The following is a 14237-nucleotide window of genomic DNA, read 5'->3' as shown; positions in this document are numbered from 1 at the left end:
AAAACAGAACACAGTCCTGAGAGCGGCTGGCATTAGCTAGCTAGACAGACCAAGAGATGCTTAGCCTGCCTGTCCAGCTTAGCAAGAGAACAGAAGAGAGATGCTCATCAACTTAACTTTACTGTTATTTGCTGACATCAAACTTGGAGAGGAGAGAACACAAGTTTACCTGATTGCTGTTCCTGCAATTCACTCTCGTTGTGTTTTTTCCCTCTTTTCATGGCCAGAAGGATAATTCAGCTTAATTTTATCATCAGTGTTTACAACATTGATTGACGCGCTTTGACACGAGGGGGAGGCGGGGCCTTGAGTAAATTGCGGGGCCCTACGCAGCTTGCGTAGAGAGCGTATTGGGCTGTTCGGCTCTGCTCCCAACGCACATGGGCCGACGGTCCGTTCAGTACAGAACCATTTAGGCACCATAGTCAACTGAGCTCTCAGCCAAGCTTGACTTAGTCTGACCTCTCTGGGTCCCTCCCACAGGAGTTTGCAAACATCATGTCTGCCACAGATCACACAATCAGTTGGCTTTCCATGTATAGTGGAAGTACCTTCTCTGCACTCCTTCTGACACGTCTTAACCAGAAAAGAATCACTAAAATCTTTACAAACTACAACAGCACCCTCTCCTGGACACTTAAAGTCCTCCTGGAAGGTCACTTTGTGTTTGCTCATTTTCACCCTATATAATAAATTAATAAATGAATGTTAATCTTTGCTTCCCACAAGATTTCTGATTGACCAAATTCCGTTTGCCTCAAGTCTAACGGTAGTATTTGAATTCGACCACCTTCTCTTCAGTGCCCGATTTCCCCCGAAAACATTCCTGTTTTTGTTTTAATAAGATATAAACATTTTGGCCTATCTTAAACAGATTTTTGCTTGTGTTGATTGGTTCAGTAGTTAGGTTAGGCTTTGAAACCCTATAATTCAGAAAATGGATGCATTCTGGAATTAGTAGGTCCCAATCACTCAAACTTGATAAACCGATTTTTTCATCTTTTTACACAATTCTCAGCTATTCGGTTTGAACTTGGTTGGTACTTGACTGCCTTAACTAAGGTGATGCCCTGTTCTTTACAAAAGTTTTCCACCTCTAGGCCTGTTAAATTGTGTGCATTATCCCCACGGATCTGCTCTGGAGGACCTCTGTACTTTATCCATTCCTTTAAGCTATTCACCACTACCGTGCTTGTAGCGTGTGGGCATGGGTATATTTGTACAATGTTTGAACAATTGTCCACTATTACTAAGAAATAAACATTTTTTCTTTGTTTTTGAACAAGACTTACTTCCACGTTTTCTTTATCAGTTTTGATTTTCCCAAAATCATGATAAACACTGGACATTTCCTACAATCAGGACAGTTAAGTTTACTCTTCTGATAGTTTGTTTTCAGAATCTGAACATGCAAGCCCTTCTGGGGACAATATTTCGCAAGATATGTTGTCGAAGGATGGTTTAGCTTATCATCCAAATCTTTTAACAACGTTTAGGTTCTAAGGCTTTCCTTAGTCACCGCACGTATAAGAATGTGTTCGTTGATTTCTTTGTTCCCTCTGTTTTTTGAACAGTGTGGCTTGACTGATGTAACACTCTTAGTTTAGCAATTTTATAATTTTCTTTAATGTTTTTCCATGATTATTTATGTGCTAAAGGTTTTCCTTTTACATTATGGAAATTATTTCCATATTTCATTAAGGTTCTCTACAATGCCTAAATACACATATTTACTATCAGTCACTAATATACAATCTTTATGATTGTTATTTTTCATATGTGTAATTGCCCTATCCACCGCGGTCACCTCAGCTTCTTATCATCTTCTAGCCTACCTTTCTCTCCATGGATACTCTTACCATTTAGCTACACGAAAAACCCCACCAAACCTGTCCTTTGTCTGAACTTCCATCAGTAAAGTAACACATTTGCTTTGGGTTTATGATGCTCTGCTTCTGTTTTTTAGGAGTTTTTTCATTTCTAAATTCTATTTTTTTTATCAAATATCAATTTCTTCCATTTCGCCCAAGTAAAAACATGAACATCTTTTGTTCATTTACTAGGTTTTTGGCTTGCCAATAAATCAATGCCTTCACCTTTAGCTACTACTATTATCATTTTTTCCGCAGCCAATGATTTAATTGTAAGCAGATTTGTTGCTATACTGGCTAAGATATCTACTGATGACACATTTTCCTGCGTTTTCTGGTTTGTTGGTTTTTCATGCGAAACGAACACTACTAGTGATTTTGAATTACCATTCTTATATAATATAACTTCCATTTCCTCAGACGTGTTATCAACTTTGACTACAAGGTTTTTATCAGGATTTCTTCGGATAATTCGCCCTGAGCTTAAGGCCATATCTAGAATGTCACATTTGATTTTTTTCTAGGTTTTCATCCCATTTAAAGCTATCACCAGCCATAGCTTTGTACAATATTTTAGCTTAAGCACTATATCCTAGAATCAAATCTCATACTAAATGTAATCTTCCTAATAGGCTTTGCAACTGTTTTAAGCTTGTGATTTGGGTTTTCTTTAACTCTGTGAGTTTCTCTTGAGTTGATTTTGCAATGACCCTTTCAGTTCCTGAAACCTCAAATCCTAGAAAATCAATCTTTTTTTTTTCTAATTCAAGTTTTTTCAGGTTTAACCTATACCAGTGATCTAGGTGTATGACCTTCCACCCTTTAATGAATAATACAAAATCAATAATCAATCAATAACCCTTTGAATGAATTCATGCTTACCCTTCCAGCAGATTCTCTCACGGATGGTTGTTTGACCTTGGCCTTATAAGATGTATTAATGCTCTTTCTATTTTTATAGAACTGATTTATACGCTGAAGTAAAAACTGAACAGTACTTTTGTCTTTATAAAATAAAAATTAATAAATACAATTATTTATTTTAGTTAATTTCTATGTAAAGCACTTTGAATTGCTATTGTGTGTGAAATGTGCTATATAAATAAACTTGCCTTGCCTTGATCATTGATTAATTTACTCCACCTGTTCTCCCTCATCACCTGCCTGGTTTGTTCCCTTTATAGTCAGCTTGTGTTTGCTGTCCTGTGCTGGATCGTTGTCTTCTGCTCCCTGTCTTTGTTCCCGTCCATGATTCATGTTCCTTGTTTCATATATTTGGTATGTTCTAGTTGTTCCCCTCGTGGGTTGTTTTTGTTTGTGTTTTTTTATTTAATAAAACCTGATTCTTCCTGCAATTGAGTCCTCATTCCTTTTCAACCACACCCACCATCACAGCTTTTATTACCTAAACTGGATGAAAGTGGCCTTTATCATTACAGGCTGTAATAATTTTCCTCTTCCAGCTAATCATCATCATACCTACTGCTCCCACTAGGTTTAGCAATAATCTTTTTGGCTGTTTGTCTTGGAGTATTTTCTCCTCCACTACACACTTCAGATCACAATTTTTTCCTTGCCTTTTTAGTTTGGCTAACCTCCATATCTGAAGGCCACCCATCTTCATCACCATCTGAACTATTACCCATTGCTACACTCACGATACCGTTTGATTGAAGTCTGCCGTCCCTCCGAGTCTTCATCCACTTCCACAATCGCCAGTACGTCTTGTTGGAGCACGAGCACAGGAAGTCGACAAAACCCAGTAAGAGTAAATGCCTTCATTTTTAAAATCCCATTTCCGCCAATAGAAGGCACAGTTCATTGATCTCATGCATGAGGGGGAGATAAGTGATCTGTTTGATTCTTGCTTTAGCGTTGTTAAACATTAATTGTTATGACATTGTGAATAGCCACCAACAGATTATAAGCTGTTTAGCTTTCAACAGTATTGCAGGAAGACTCAAAATGCATTAGGAACAAATAAATATCTTCAAACTAATCAGATGGATATTTCACCACAGGCAAGGAATATAAATTATTTAAATAATTATAAATCTTAACTTGCTTTAGGATTCTTATCCTATCTTACAAAATCTTATCTGTGGTTAGAAAATCTTAAACAGCTCAATCGAGTTTGGTTAGGTCGACTCTCAGGTCTGTTACCAAGCAACCAACAACTAGCAAACTGCTTCTGAGATAAACCTAAAATCAAAAAGGAGAAACAACGGCGTGCTTTTAATTCCAGTGCGGAAGAAATGTATATTTTGATAAGCAAGAAGATTACACTGATAGGCTGATGCTCAGTGACGGCTCGTTGGGCTCGGTAATGTTGGTCGCAGTTTATCAACTAACTGCAAAATCATGTGTCGTGGGAGTCTGTATAATATTTACAAGCATTTTATCATCAGAGCGCTAGCAGGGTCTTCCAAAAGTAACTCCACCATCAAAACGTCACTGCTCTTCATATTATATAATTAATAAATGTAACACTATCTTGAAAAAGGATTTTTGTACCGTGATTTTTACCGCTGGATTTCTAAAAGGTTTGAAGTTAGACTACCAGTGGGGTTGTCCTAAATTTAAGACAGCTTTTAGGATTTTTTTTTTTTTTTTGAGTTAGGATGCTTCTGTAATAACCGTTTGCTATCCATAGTTAAGATAGGATTATGCATTTAAGAAATGTCATTCTGTAATAGCCTGTGTCCCAAATTCATTCCTAACTGAAATTGCCATGGTTACCAAAAAGATAAGATAGGAATCTAAAGTTAAGATCTTTCTGTAATACGCCCCCAAATGTGTAAATATCCCCATTGTTCACTGTTATTTGCTGCAGCCATGGCATCACAGCCCATTGAAGTGGCAGCTCTAGGAAGGCCTCTGTTTCCTGGTATGCTGTATGACTGCCGCAAGGATGCCTTCATTCCAGGTGCTGTACTTTACCTACTAAAAAAACATTGGCATGTTTCTTCAACAGTACAGCATCCTCATATGTAACTGATAGAGTCATTTCTCATTTCAGGTGTTACTCTGTGGGATAAGGAGTCACTGAGTAAAGATTTGGACACCCATCCAAAGCTCATGACAGATGTGAAGTTCAGTAGCTCCGACTCTCTGTCTAGTAAGGCCAGTCTCCTGAATGTGAGTGCTTCCCTGAAGGCCAGCTTCTTAGGAGGGCTGGTGGAGGTGGGAGGATCTGCCAAGTTTCTGCGTGACACCAAATCCTCAAACCAACAGTCCAGAGTAACAATGTATTACAGTGAAACTTCAAGATTTGAACAGCTTTCTATGACTCAGCTGGGAGACATCACCTACCCTCAGGTGTTTGACCAGAATACTGCAACTCATGTGGTCACGGCTGTACTCTACGGAGCTCAGGCCTTCATGGTGTTTGATCGGACAGTTTCAGAAGAGGAAAACAAGCAGGAGATTGAGGGACAACTGAATATCATGGTAAAGAAGATTCCTCAATTTTCTATTGAGGGAGAAGGAGCTGTAGAAATGACAGATGGTGATAAGCAAACAGCTGATAGCATTGCTTGCACATTTCATGGTGACTTTCGTCTTGATCAGACCCCCACCACTTACACAGAGGCCCTAGACGTGTACAAGAAGCTCCCCAGTCACCTGAAGGAGAATCCACAGAATGCAGTTCCAATCAAAGTCTGGCTCTATCCTCTTTCTCTACTGGATTCAAAAGCTGCTCAGTTAGAGAGAGAAATCAGCACAAGACTTGTTTCCTACACAGAAGATATAATGGAGGAGCTGGGAGAAGTAGAGAGGACATGCAACGACCTCTCCAGAAAAACACTGGTAAATGTTTTCAGAGACATCAAAAAGAGGCTGCGCTTATTTCAGAGCTCATTTAGTATTTACCAAACAGTGCTCACGAAAGCAGTGGCCAGAGTCTTGCCTGCTATACGAGGAAGAGGGATGGAGGAGAAGTCACTGGAAGATGTCCTGAAGATCCACTACAGCTCCCCTTTTACAGCTGACAGGCTTAACCAGTGGTTGGATGATGCACAGGCTGAACTTAACTTCTTAGGTTTTCACACCAAGATGCTGGATGGAATAAAAACTGAAGACTCAAACAGTCTCAACATCATCCTCTTTGACCCTAATGTTGATGTTGTGGTGTGCTTGACCTTCACATCTCTGAAGTATGAAGACCCGTATCTTTCAACCCTGAAGGAGTTTCTGGAATCTGAAGAGTTTAAAGAGCTAGATGGGGTAAAGAAACCACTTCCTATCACGTTTCAAGCATCAGAAGAGTGGTTCAACGATACTAATGCCATCTTTAAGATGAGAGAGAACTTATCTCTTTTCAGAAGTTTTTCAGAGGCTAATAAAGAGGAAAAGAGATACAGATTCATCATGTCTGCCATCTCCGATCCATCCATTCGAGGCTCCTCCATCCGTCTGTATGAAAAAGGGAAGCTGACAGACACTCAGTTCCAGCCCGTGTCGAAGCCTCCCCCGCCAGAAGTGAAGGATATTCTGGAGCGCAGTGTGTCCCTGAAACTGCAGAAGTCCCCAACTGGAGAAACTGTGCAGTACAGAGTGGAGTACCGGCAGCTGACAGAGGAACAGTGGCATGCCATAAACACACCTTATGAAGACTTTACTCTGACTGGATTGAAGTCTGGAAAGCAGCACTTGATCCGCTACAGGATAGTGGGTAAAGTGGGAGTGAGTGAAGCCAGTGACGCTATCGGCCCCATACCCTCTTCAGGTAAGTGTCATATGAAAAATGTATATTAATGCATTAATCTTTATCATTATATATATATATTTGAGAATTCAAATTCACTTTCCAACATAAGATTTTTAATGGCAATTATCACACGTCTATTTGATCTCTCCATCTATCGAATGAGAGTGAGCATTTGTTTTCCTCTCCAGGTCAAATCTCTACCGGGAGAAGTTTTCTTTTCTTGTGGCTTTAAAAGTTATTTTCTCTTTCTTCTCAGTCTTCCTGAGCTGTTTAGCGAGCTCCCTCTTGCGTTGTTCCACTAAAATATCATCCATAAACAGTTAATTTGACTTTGACACATTTATTACTATACCCATTTTATTTACGAGAGAACGTGTTGCCATGGAATCAAAGGAATTCATGAATAATAATAATAATAATAATAATAATAGATTTTATTTATAACGCACTTTTCATAACCAATTGTTGACCATTCATGGCTAATTCAACAATATAGGATTACAATATCATCAAAAATTGATTTATCTAACTAATTCCATTCAAAAAGTGAAACGTTTATATAATATGCATTCAGTACACACAGACTTAAATATTTCAAACCTTTATTTCTTTTAATTTTGATGATTATAACTTACAACTAAGGAAAATCCCAAATTCAGTATCTCAGAACATTTGAATATTGTAAAAAGGTTCAATATTGAAGACACCTGGTGCCACACTCTAATCAGCTAATTAACTCAAAACACCTGCAGGCCTTTAATGGTCTCTCAGTCTAGTTCTGTCGGCTACATGATCATGGGGAAGACTGCTGACTTGACAGTTGTCCAAAAGATGACCATTGACACCTTGCACAAGGAGGGCAAGACACAAAAGGTCATTGAAAAGAGGCTGGCTGTTCACAGAGCTCTGTGTCCAAGCACATTAATAAAGAGGCGAAGGGAAGGAAAAGATGGGGTGGAAAAAAGTGTACAAGCAATAGGAATAACCACACCCTGGAGAGGATTGTGAAACAAAACCCATTCAAAAATGTGGGAAAGATTCACAAAGAGTGGACTGCAGCTGGAGTCAGTGCTTCAAGAACCACTACACACAGACGTATGCAAGACATGGGTTTCAGCTTCGCATTCCTTCTGTCAAGCCACTCTTGAACAACAGACAGCATCAGAAGCGTCTCGTGTGGGCTAAATACAAAAAGGACTGGAATGCTGCTGAGTGGTCCAAAGTTATGTTCTCTGATGAAATTAAATCCTTTGCAAATCGGTGTCCCAGAGTCTGGAGGAAGAGAGGAGAAGCACACAATCCAAGTTGCTGGAGGTCCAGTTTAAAGTTTCCACAGTCAGTGATGGTTTGGGGTGCAATGTCATCGGCTGGTGTTGGTCCATTGTGTTTTCTGAGGTCCAAGGTCAACGTAGCCATATACCAGGAAGTCACTTAATACTTCCTGCTGCTGACCAACTTTATGGAGATGCAGATTTAATTTTCCAACAGGACTTGGAACCTGCACACAGTGCCAAAGCAACCAGTACCTGGTTTAACCCTTTACCTATGCACCGGTTTGTGGGTTTTAGCTACTTTTAGTTACTTTTGGTTTATACAAACTATTCAATCAACTATCACACACTATTCAGCATCATAAAGCTAAAACACTGAAGATTCATGTTCTGAACTTGTTTTTGCAATAAATACACCAGAGAGGAAAGGGTTAAATGAAATGCTGACACAATAGCTATTTAAACATTAGCATGATAAACGCGGTATTCATCTTTCATCTCCTGACGTTCAGATCAGACAAATCCACGAAACAATGCCATATATGTCCAAGTAAGAGTCCACTCTTCAAAATGCATCCCATTTTTTAATCCAAAACAATGAAAAAATAAGGAAAAAAACAAAAAATCCTTATTTAGAAGTCGTCATAGGCAGGAAGCAATTTACTGGCTCCGAAAGCTGTCAGTCAAAGTGCCCATGGTTTTCGTTGGATAAAGTTAGTCAATGTCTAGCCAATGCCTTGACAGCAAATTTTTGATGGATGGACGTAATAACCAATCAAAAGGCATCATCTTGCACACATTTTTTGTAAACAGAAACTACCCTTGGTTACGTCTTCATTCATATTCACAAACGGCATGCGCCTGTCAGTTTACACACAAATCGCAATGCAGCGTGCAGACTCCATGACAGACTTTTTTTTATCAGCTAAATGAGTTTTCTAGAGTTAGTACATTCTGTAAATAGTTGCTTTAGTTTTCAGGAACGGTATATCCATTATAATTAGCAGTTTATTGCAGTTTATTGCTAATGTATTTGAATAAAAATCTACTCTTGACATTTACGAATATTATGATATAAATGACTTTTTTGAAAGGACACCTGGTCTTTTTTTACATAAAAGCTTACAGAAGCTACATTATTGAGATAATCTCAATAATCTCACATTTGAATCAAAACATGATCAGACATTCAGTTTTATATTTAGGTTATTTTCAGGGCCTCAACATTAAAATCTCATAATTTTTTTTCACTTACCCCTATACCCCCTTACCCCTATATTTCCTCTTGTTTTACTCTGTTCCTATACTACTTTGAGTTATTATGACTCTTGGCTAACTCTATGGGGTATTGTGAAGATGCAATATGCCAGACCCAACAATGCAGAAGAGCTGAAGGCCAATATCAGAGCAACCTGGGCTCTAATAACACCTGAGCAGATCCACAGACTGATCGACTCCATGTCACCCAGCATTGCTGCAGTAATTCAGGCAAACGAAGTCTAACTAAGTATTGAGTGCTGTACATGCTCATACTTTTCCAGGATATGGATCATTTCCATATGTGACTACACCATTTTCCAAGAAGTTCCTCAGTGATATCCTCGAAAAGAGTTTTTGAACCCTTGGGTGGTTCACCTCCAGGAACTGAAGAACTGGTTCAAGCTGAGCCCAAATGGCAGCAGGATCATGTTTTGTTGAGGGTGACAAGGCACAGAATGTCAGTGTGTTATCTGTGGTGTGCAAAACAGCATTGTGCAGTGTTGTCTGCCTATGAGGCGCTCCAAAATGGACTTGCAGTACCTCCTTTGCATATTTGCACTGCCAATTTTCTTCATAGTCAATGTGAAGAATCATCTTTCAGAGATCTATGCAAAGACTGTAGCTATGTGACTTTTCTACTTCCTGCTTAGCTACTGTTCGGACGCTCTTGCTTACTGCTCCGCACTTTGCTCTGTTGCTTCTTTATTTTATCTCCTAATTTCAACTTCAGCAAATCAACACAGTGCTCAAACAACAAAGCTTGACTTCTATGATAAAACTAGAAACTCTGGTGACTGGAGTTCATCCGATCCACGATCACTGCCATCAGCTTACATTCCGGAAGGGAAAACACAGCTGCCTGCTTTCAAAAGGATAAGAAAATTACTCTTCTTGTTCAAGAATCTTCTTGCTGCACAAACTGCCACAGACTTTTATAACAGATTGCAGTTCTTGAAACAAAGGTATTTGCGGAACCACCAATCCAGATGAATCACACAGCAGAGCTTCATCAAAGCTGGTGAGTCCCATACATTTAGTGCTACTAAACAGGTAGAGAAATGAGTAACTGATCAGCACTAATCAAAGCACAAACAGGGGGCAAGACCTAAAGGCACTCGAGACCCCAGACACAAGGATTGCATACACAAATTTCCTACCACCACCTATACACCTTAAAACAGATTTGAAGTATTAATGAATGTCGGTGAGGAATCCTAAAATCTGATTAAGGGGATCAAACACTGATTGAATCAGCCTGCAGCTACCACTGATGCTAACAGGTGCTCAAGGTCGAGACAGCGGCCCTCAGCTCAGAGCACAGCCGAGCCCAGGACTCTGATAGTGGGTGACTCCACGGTCAGAAACATTAGATACAACTACATGCTGCCTTCCACAAGCAACAGTTTCTGATGTAAACAGGGAAATATAGAACATTCTGATGAAACCTAAGACTGCAAATCGACTAATCATACATGTGGGGAAGAACTATATTCAGAGAGAGTAGTCAGAACTCATTACGAAGGATTTCAATGAACTTTTTGAATCATTTAGGAAACTGAAAGTTCAGCCGTTCATCAGTGGACCACTGCCAGTAAGAGGAACAAATAGGTTCTAACGGTTGCTTGGGCTTAATACATGGCTGCAAAAAACCTGCATCATGAATGGAGTGAACATCATCGACAACTTTAATCTCTTCTGGAGTCAGAGACAGCTCTTTACATCAAATGGCCTCCATCCAAACAAACTTGATGCATGAGTGTTAAATGACAATATTTATCTCTCCCGTCATCATTCTTCAGCTGTGTGTGCCAATCTACTCAACCTGGATGGCGCACACACACCTGGACAGAGTATGGATGACCACAGGACTTCATTTCAGCAGCTGAATGGACATGTGGTTTACACATGCCATAAGGACAATGATAAGACCACGCCGCCACAACAACAATTGCTCACGAACACACTCCCATTAGAGCTGTGCCCACAGAGCTCACCACAGACAGACTGTGATGGATTAGAACTGCTCCAAGATTCGGTGACACAGATCGAGGCACTGAACCGCAACATCTCACCCCAGACTGCGGAGGCACAGAAATGAGTGGGCATCACCAGGGGTCAGACTAGCTACGCTTTATGACTGGTCTGAACATTAAGCTGGATGAAATGTCTAAGTCAATCAATCAATCAGTTAACTTTATTTATACAGCGCTTTTACAATGACAATTGTTTCAAAGCCTCCTCACAGTGTTAAACAGGACAATATTACAACAACATTTGATTTTGCTGTACAGTCGTTCTGGAGAAAACAGTGATGTTATCAGCTCATTTTAATTTATCATAGAGCGACAATGTTGGCAGATCAGTATTATATAATAAGACCCAATTAATTAATTGTATTTGTATATTTAGTTTAATAACTTAGATCATAATTTTAGTGTCCCCAACTGAGCAAGCCAAGCCAAAGGCGACCAAAGGAACCAAAACTCCATCAGGGCATGATGGAGAAAAATAAACCTTGGGAGAAACCAGACTCAGTTCTCCTCTGGCCTATTAACACACCGTGTATGATTATTATTCTGGCCTCTATACGGGTCAGAAATCATATTAGATCGGTATATTCTAAATTTCTGGGTATCATGCAAGAGACGGGTTAATTTAGGATGGCGCGTCAATTACACAAGAATATGAATATTTGAAAGATCGCAGTCTTCGCGCCAGAGACGGGTTTATTGAGCATGACGTGCCGGTAAGGCAAATTCGGAGGAGAAACCAATTGACACGGCCTCAGCAGACACTCCAGGATGAGCTGGTCACGTCCAGGCGCAGGTCCACCATCCGATCCGGACACAGCCTGGATCCGGGCGACTGCAGTAAACCTCGGGATAAACAGAGAGACTAACATTAGTGTAGATGCCACTCTTTTTATGATGTAACGAGTACATCAGGTGTTATGGGAAGTGTTCCCGGTTCCGGCTGACCTAGTTAATGCAGCCTAACAATCAGTCAATTGATCTGAATAATGAAAGTTAAAAATGTTCTGTGTGAATGCCATAGTAAAGAGATGCGTTTTTAGCCTAGATTTAAACTGACAGAGTGTGTCTGCTTCCCGAACAATGCTAGGAAGACTGTTCCAGACTTTAGGTGCTAAATAGGAAAAGGATTGACCGCCTGCAGTTGATTTAGATATTCTAGGTATTATCAACTGGCCAGAGTTTAGAGACCACAATAGACGTGATGGAGTATAATGTGTTAAGAGCTCACTTAAGTACCGGGGAGCTAAACCATTTAGTGCTTTGTAAGTAATAAGCAAGATTTTAAAATGTATGCGATGTTTAATAGGGAGCCAGTGCAGTGTTGACAGAACTGGACTAATATGATCATACTTCCTGGTTCTAGTAAGAACTCTAGCTGCTGCATTTTGGACCAGCTGGAGTTTGTTTATTAAGCGAGCAGGGCAACCACCCAGTAGAGCATTACAATAATCTAGCCTTGAGCTCATGAACGCATGTACTAACTGTTCAGCATTTTGCATTGAAAGCATGTGCCGTAATTTAGATATATTTTTACGATTTTAGAATGCAGTTTTACAGATGCTAGAGACGTAGCTTTCAAATGAAAGATTGGTATCAAAGAATAGGGGATTAGGAGAAAGAAAACATGACAAGAGTTTTAAAGTTGATCATGTGAAAGATGATTAAACTGAACTGAGACACTTCTGATATATTGAACATGATTGTTTAGATACAGTAAAAGATCAGATTCATTATTCCTGATTCTGATGTGTTTTCTCTCCATCAGATTCGCTTCGGCTCACTCTGGATATGAACACAGTGAATAAACGCCTCCGTCTCTCCGAGGGGAACAGAGAGATTAGATTCACTTACACACTCCAGCCATATTTTTGTCATCCAGACAGATTTGATGTGTGTCAGGTGTTGTGTGAAGAGAGTGTGAGTGGATGCTGTTACTGGGAGACTGAGTGGAGTGGAGTTGTGTCTATATCAGTGTCATATAAGAGCATCTGCAGGAAGAGAGGGGGTAATAAGTGTGTGTTTGGAGGTAATGATCAGTCCTGGGGTTTGTTCTGCTCTCGTGACAGTTACTCATTCAAACACAATAACATAAGTACTGAGCTCCCAGTAAAGCCCATAGGCAGTAGAGTAGGAGTGTATGTGGATCCCAGTGCAGGATCTCTGTCCTTCTACAGCGTCTCTGGAGACTCAATGAGGCCCATCCACACAATTCAGACCACATTTACTCAGCCGCTCTATCCTGGGTTTGGGGTTTATTATTCTGGAGGATCAGTGAAACTGTGTTGAAGAATCAGGATAGGCTGATGAGAGATTCTACCCATAATGCTTTGAGCTCATGATAAATCAGTGACAGTGAGATGTTACAGGTCCTTCTAAAACAATTACTACATTGTGATAAAGTTCATTATTTTCCATAATGTAATGATAAAAATTAAACTTTCATATATTTTAGATTCATTGCAAACCAACTGAAATATTTCAGGTCTTTTATTGTTTTAATACTGATGATTCTGGCATACAGCTCATGAAAACCCCAAATTCCTATCTCAAAAAATTAGCATATCATGAAAAGGTTCTCTAAAGGAGATATTTACCTAATCAACTAATTACCTCTAAACACCTGCAAAAGATTCCTGAGGCTTTAAAAACTCCCAGCCTGGTTCATTACTCAAAACCGCAATCATGGGTAAGACTGCCGTCCTGACTGCTGTCCAGAAGGCCATCATTGACACCCTCAAGCGAGAGGGGAAGACACAGAAAGACATTTCTGAACAAATAGGCTGTTACCAGAGTGCTGGATCAAGGCACCTCAGTGGGAAGTCTGTGGGAAGGAAAAAGTGTGGCAAAAAACGCTGCACAACGAGAAGAGGTGTTGGTCCACTGTGTTTTATCAAGGGCAGGGTCAATGCAGCTCGCTGTCAGGAGATTTTGGAGCACTTCATGCTTCCATCTGCTGAAAAGCTTTATGGAGATGAAGATTTGGTTTTTCAGCACGACCTGGCACCTGCTCACAGTGCCAAAACCACTGGTAAATGGTTTACTGACCATGGTATTACTGTGCTCAACTCTCCTGACCTGAACCCCATAGAGA

The 14237-nt window shown here is 40.0% G+C and overlaps 1 protein-coding gene across 5 annotated transcripts in view; it reads left to right on the top strand.

The window, feature by feature from the left end:
* LOC137049867 (stonustoxin subunit alpha-like) overlaps positions 1–13442 on the top strand; it is a 50088-nt gene extending 36646 nt beyond the window's left edge. For 2 of the 5 annotated variants that reach the window (XM_067428608.1, XM_067428609.1), the window contains exons 2-5: positions 3457–3633; positions 4705–4797; positions 4891–6600; positions 12912–13442. In XM_067428608.1, the coding sequence (XP_067284709.1) occupies positions 4707–4797; positions 4891–6600; positions 12912–13432 (2322 nt within the window). In that variant the 5' untranslated portion in view covers positions 3457–3633; positions 4705–4706 and the 3' untranslated portion in view covers positions 13433–13442. Of the gene's footprint in view, positions 1–3055; positions 3150–3456; positions 3634–4704; positions 4798–4890; positions 6601–12911 lie in introns of all 5 variants that reach the window. The other 3 variants (XM_067428611.1, XM_067428607.1, XM_067428610.1) reach the window with 2 other exon arrangements.
* Positions 13443–14237: the final 795 nt, after the last annotated feature.

The sequence above is a fragment of the Pseudorasbora parva genome, chromosome 20 (genome assembly GCF_024679245.1).
Source record: "Pseudorasbora parva isolate DD20220531a chromosome 20, ASM2467924v1, whole genome shotgun sequence".
Lineage (NCBI taxonomy): Eukaryota > Metazoa > Chordata > Actinopteri > Cypriniformes > Gobionidae > Pseudorasbora > Pseudorasbora parva.
Note: the sequence above shows the minus strand (reverse complement) of the source record. Positions and strands in the feature narration are given on the sequence as shown.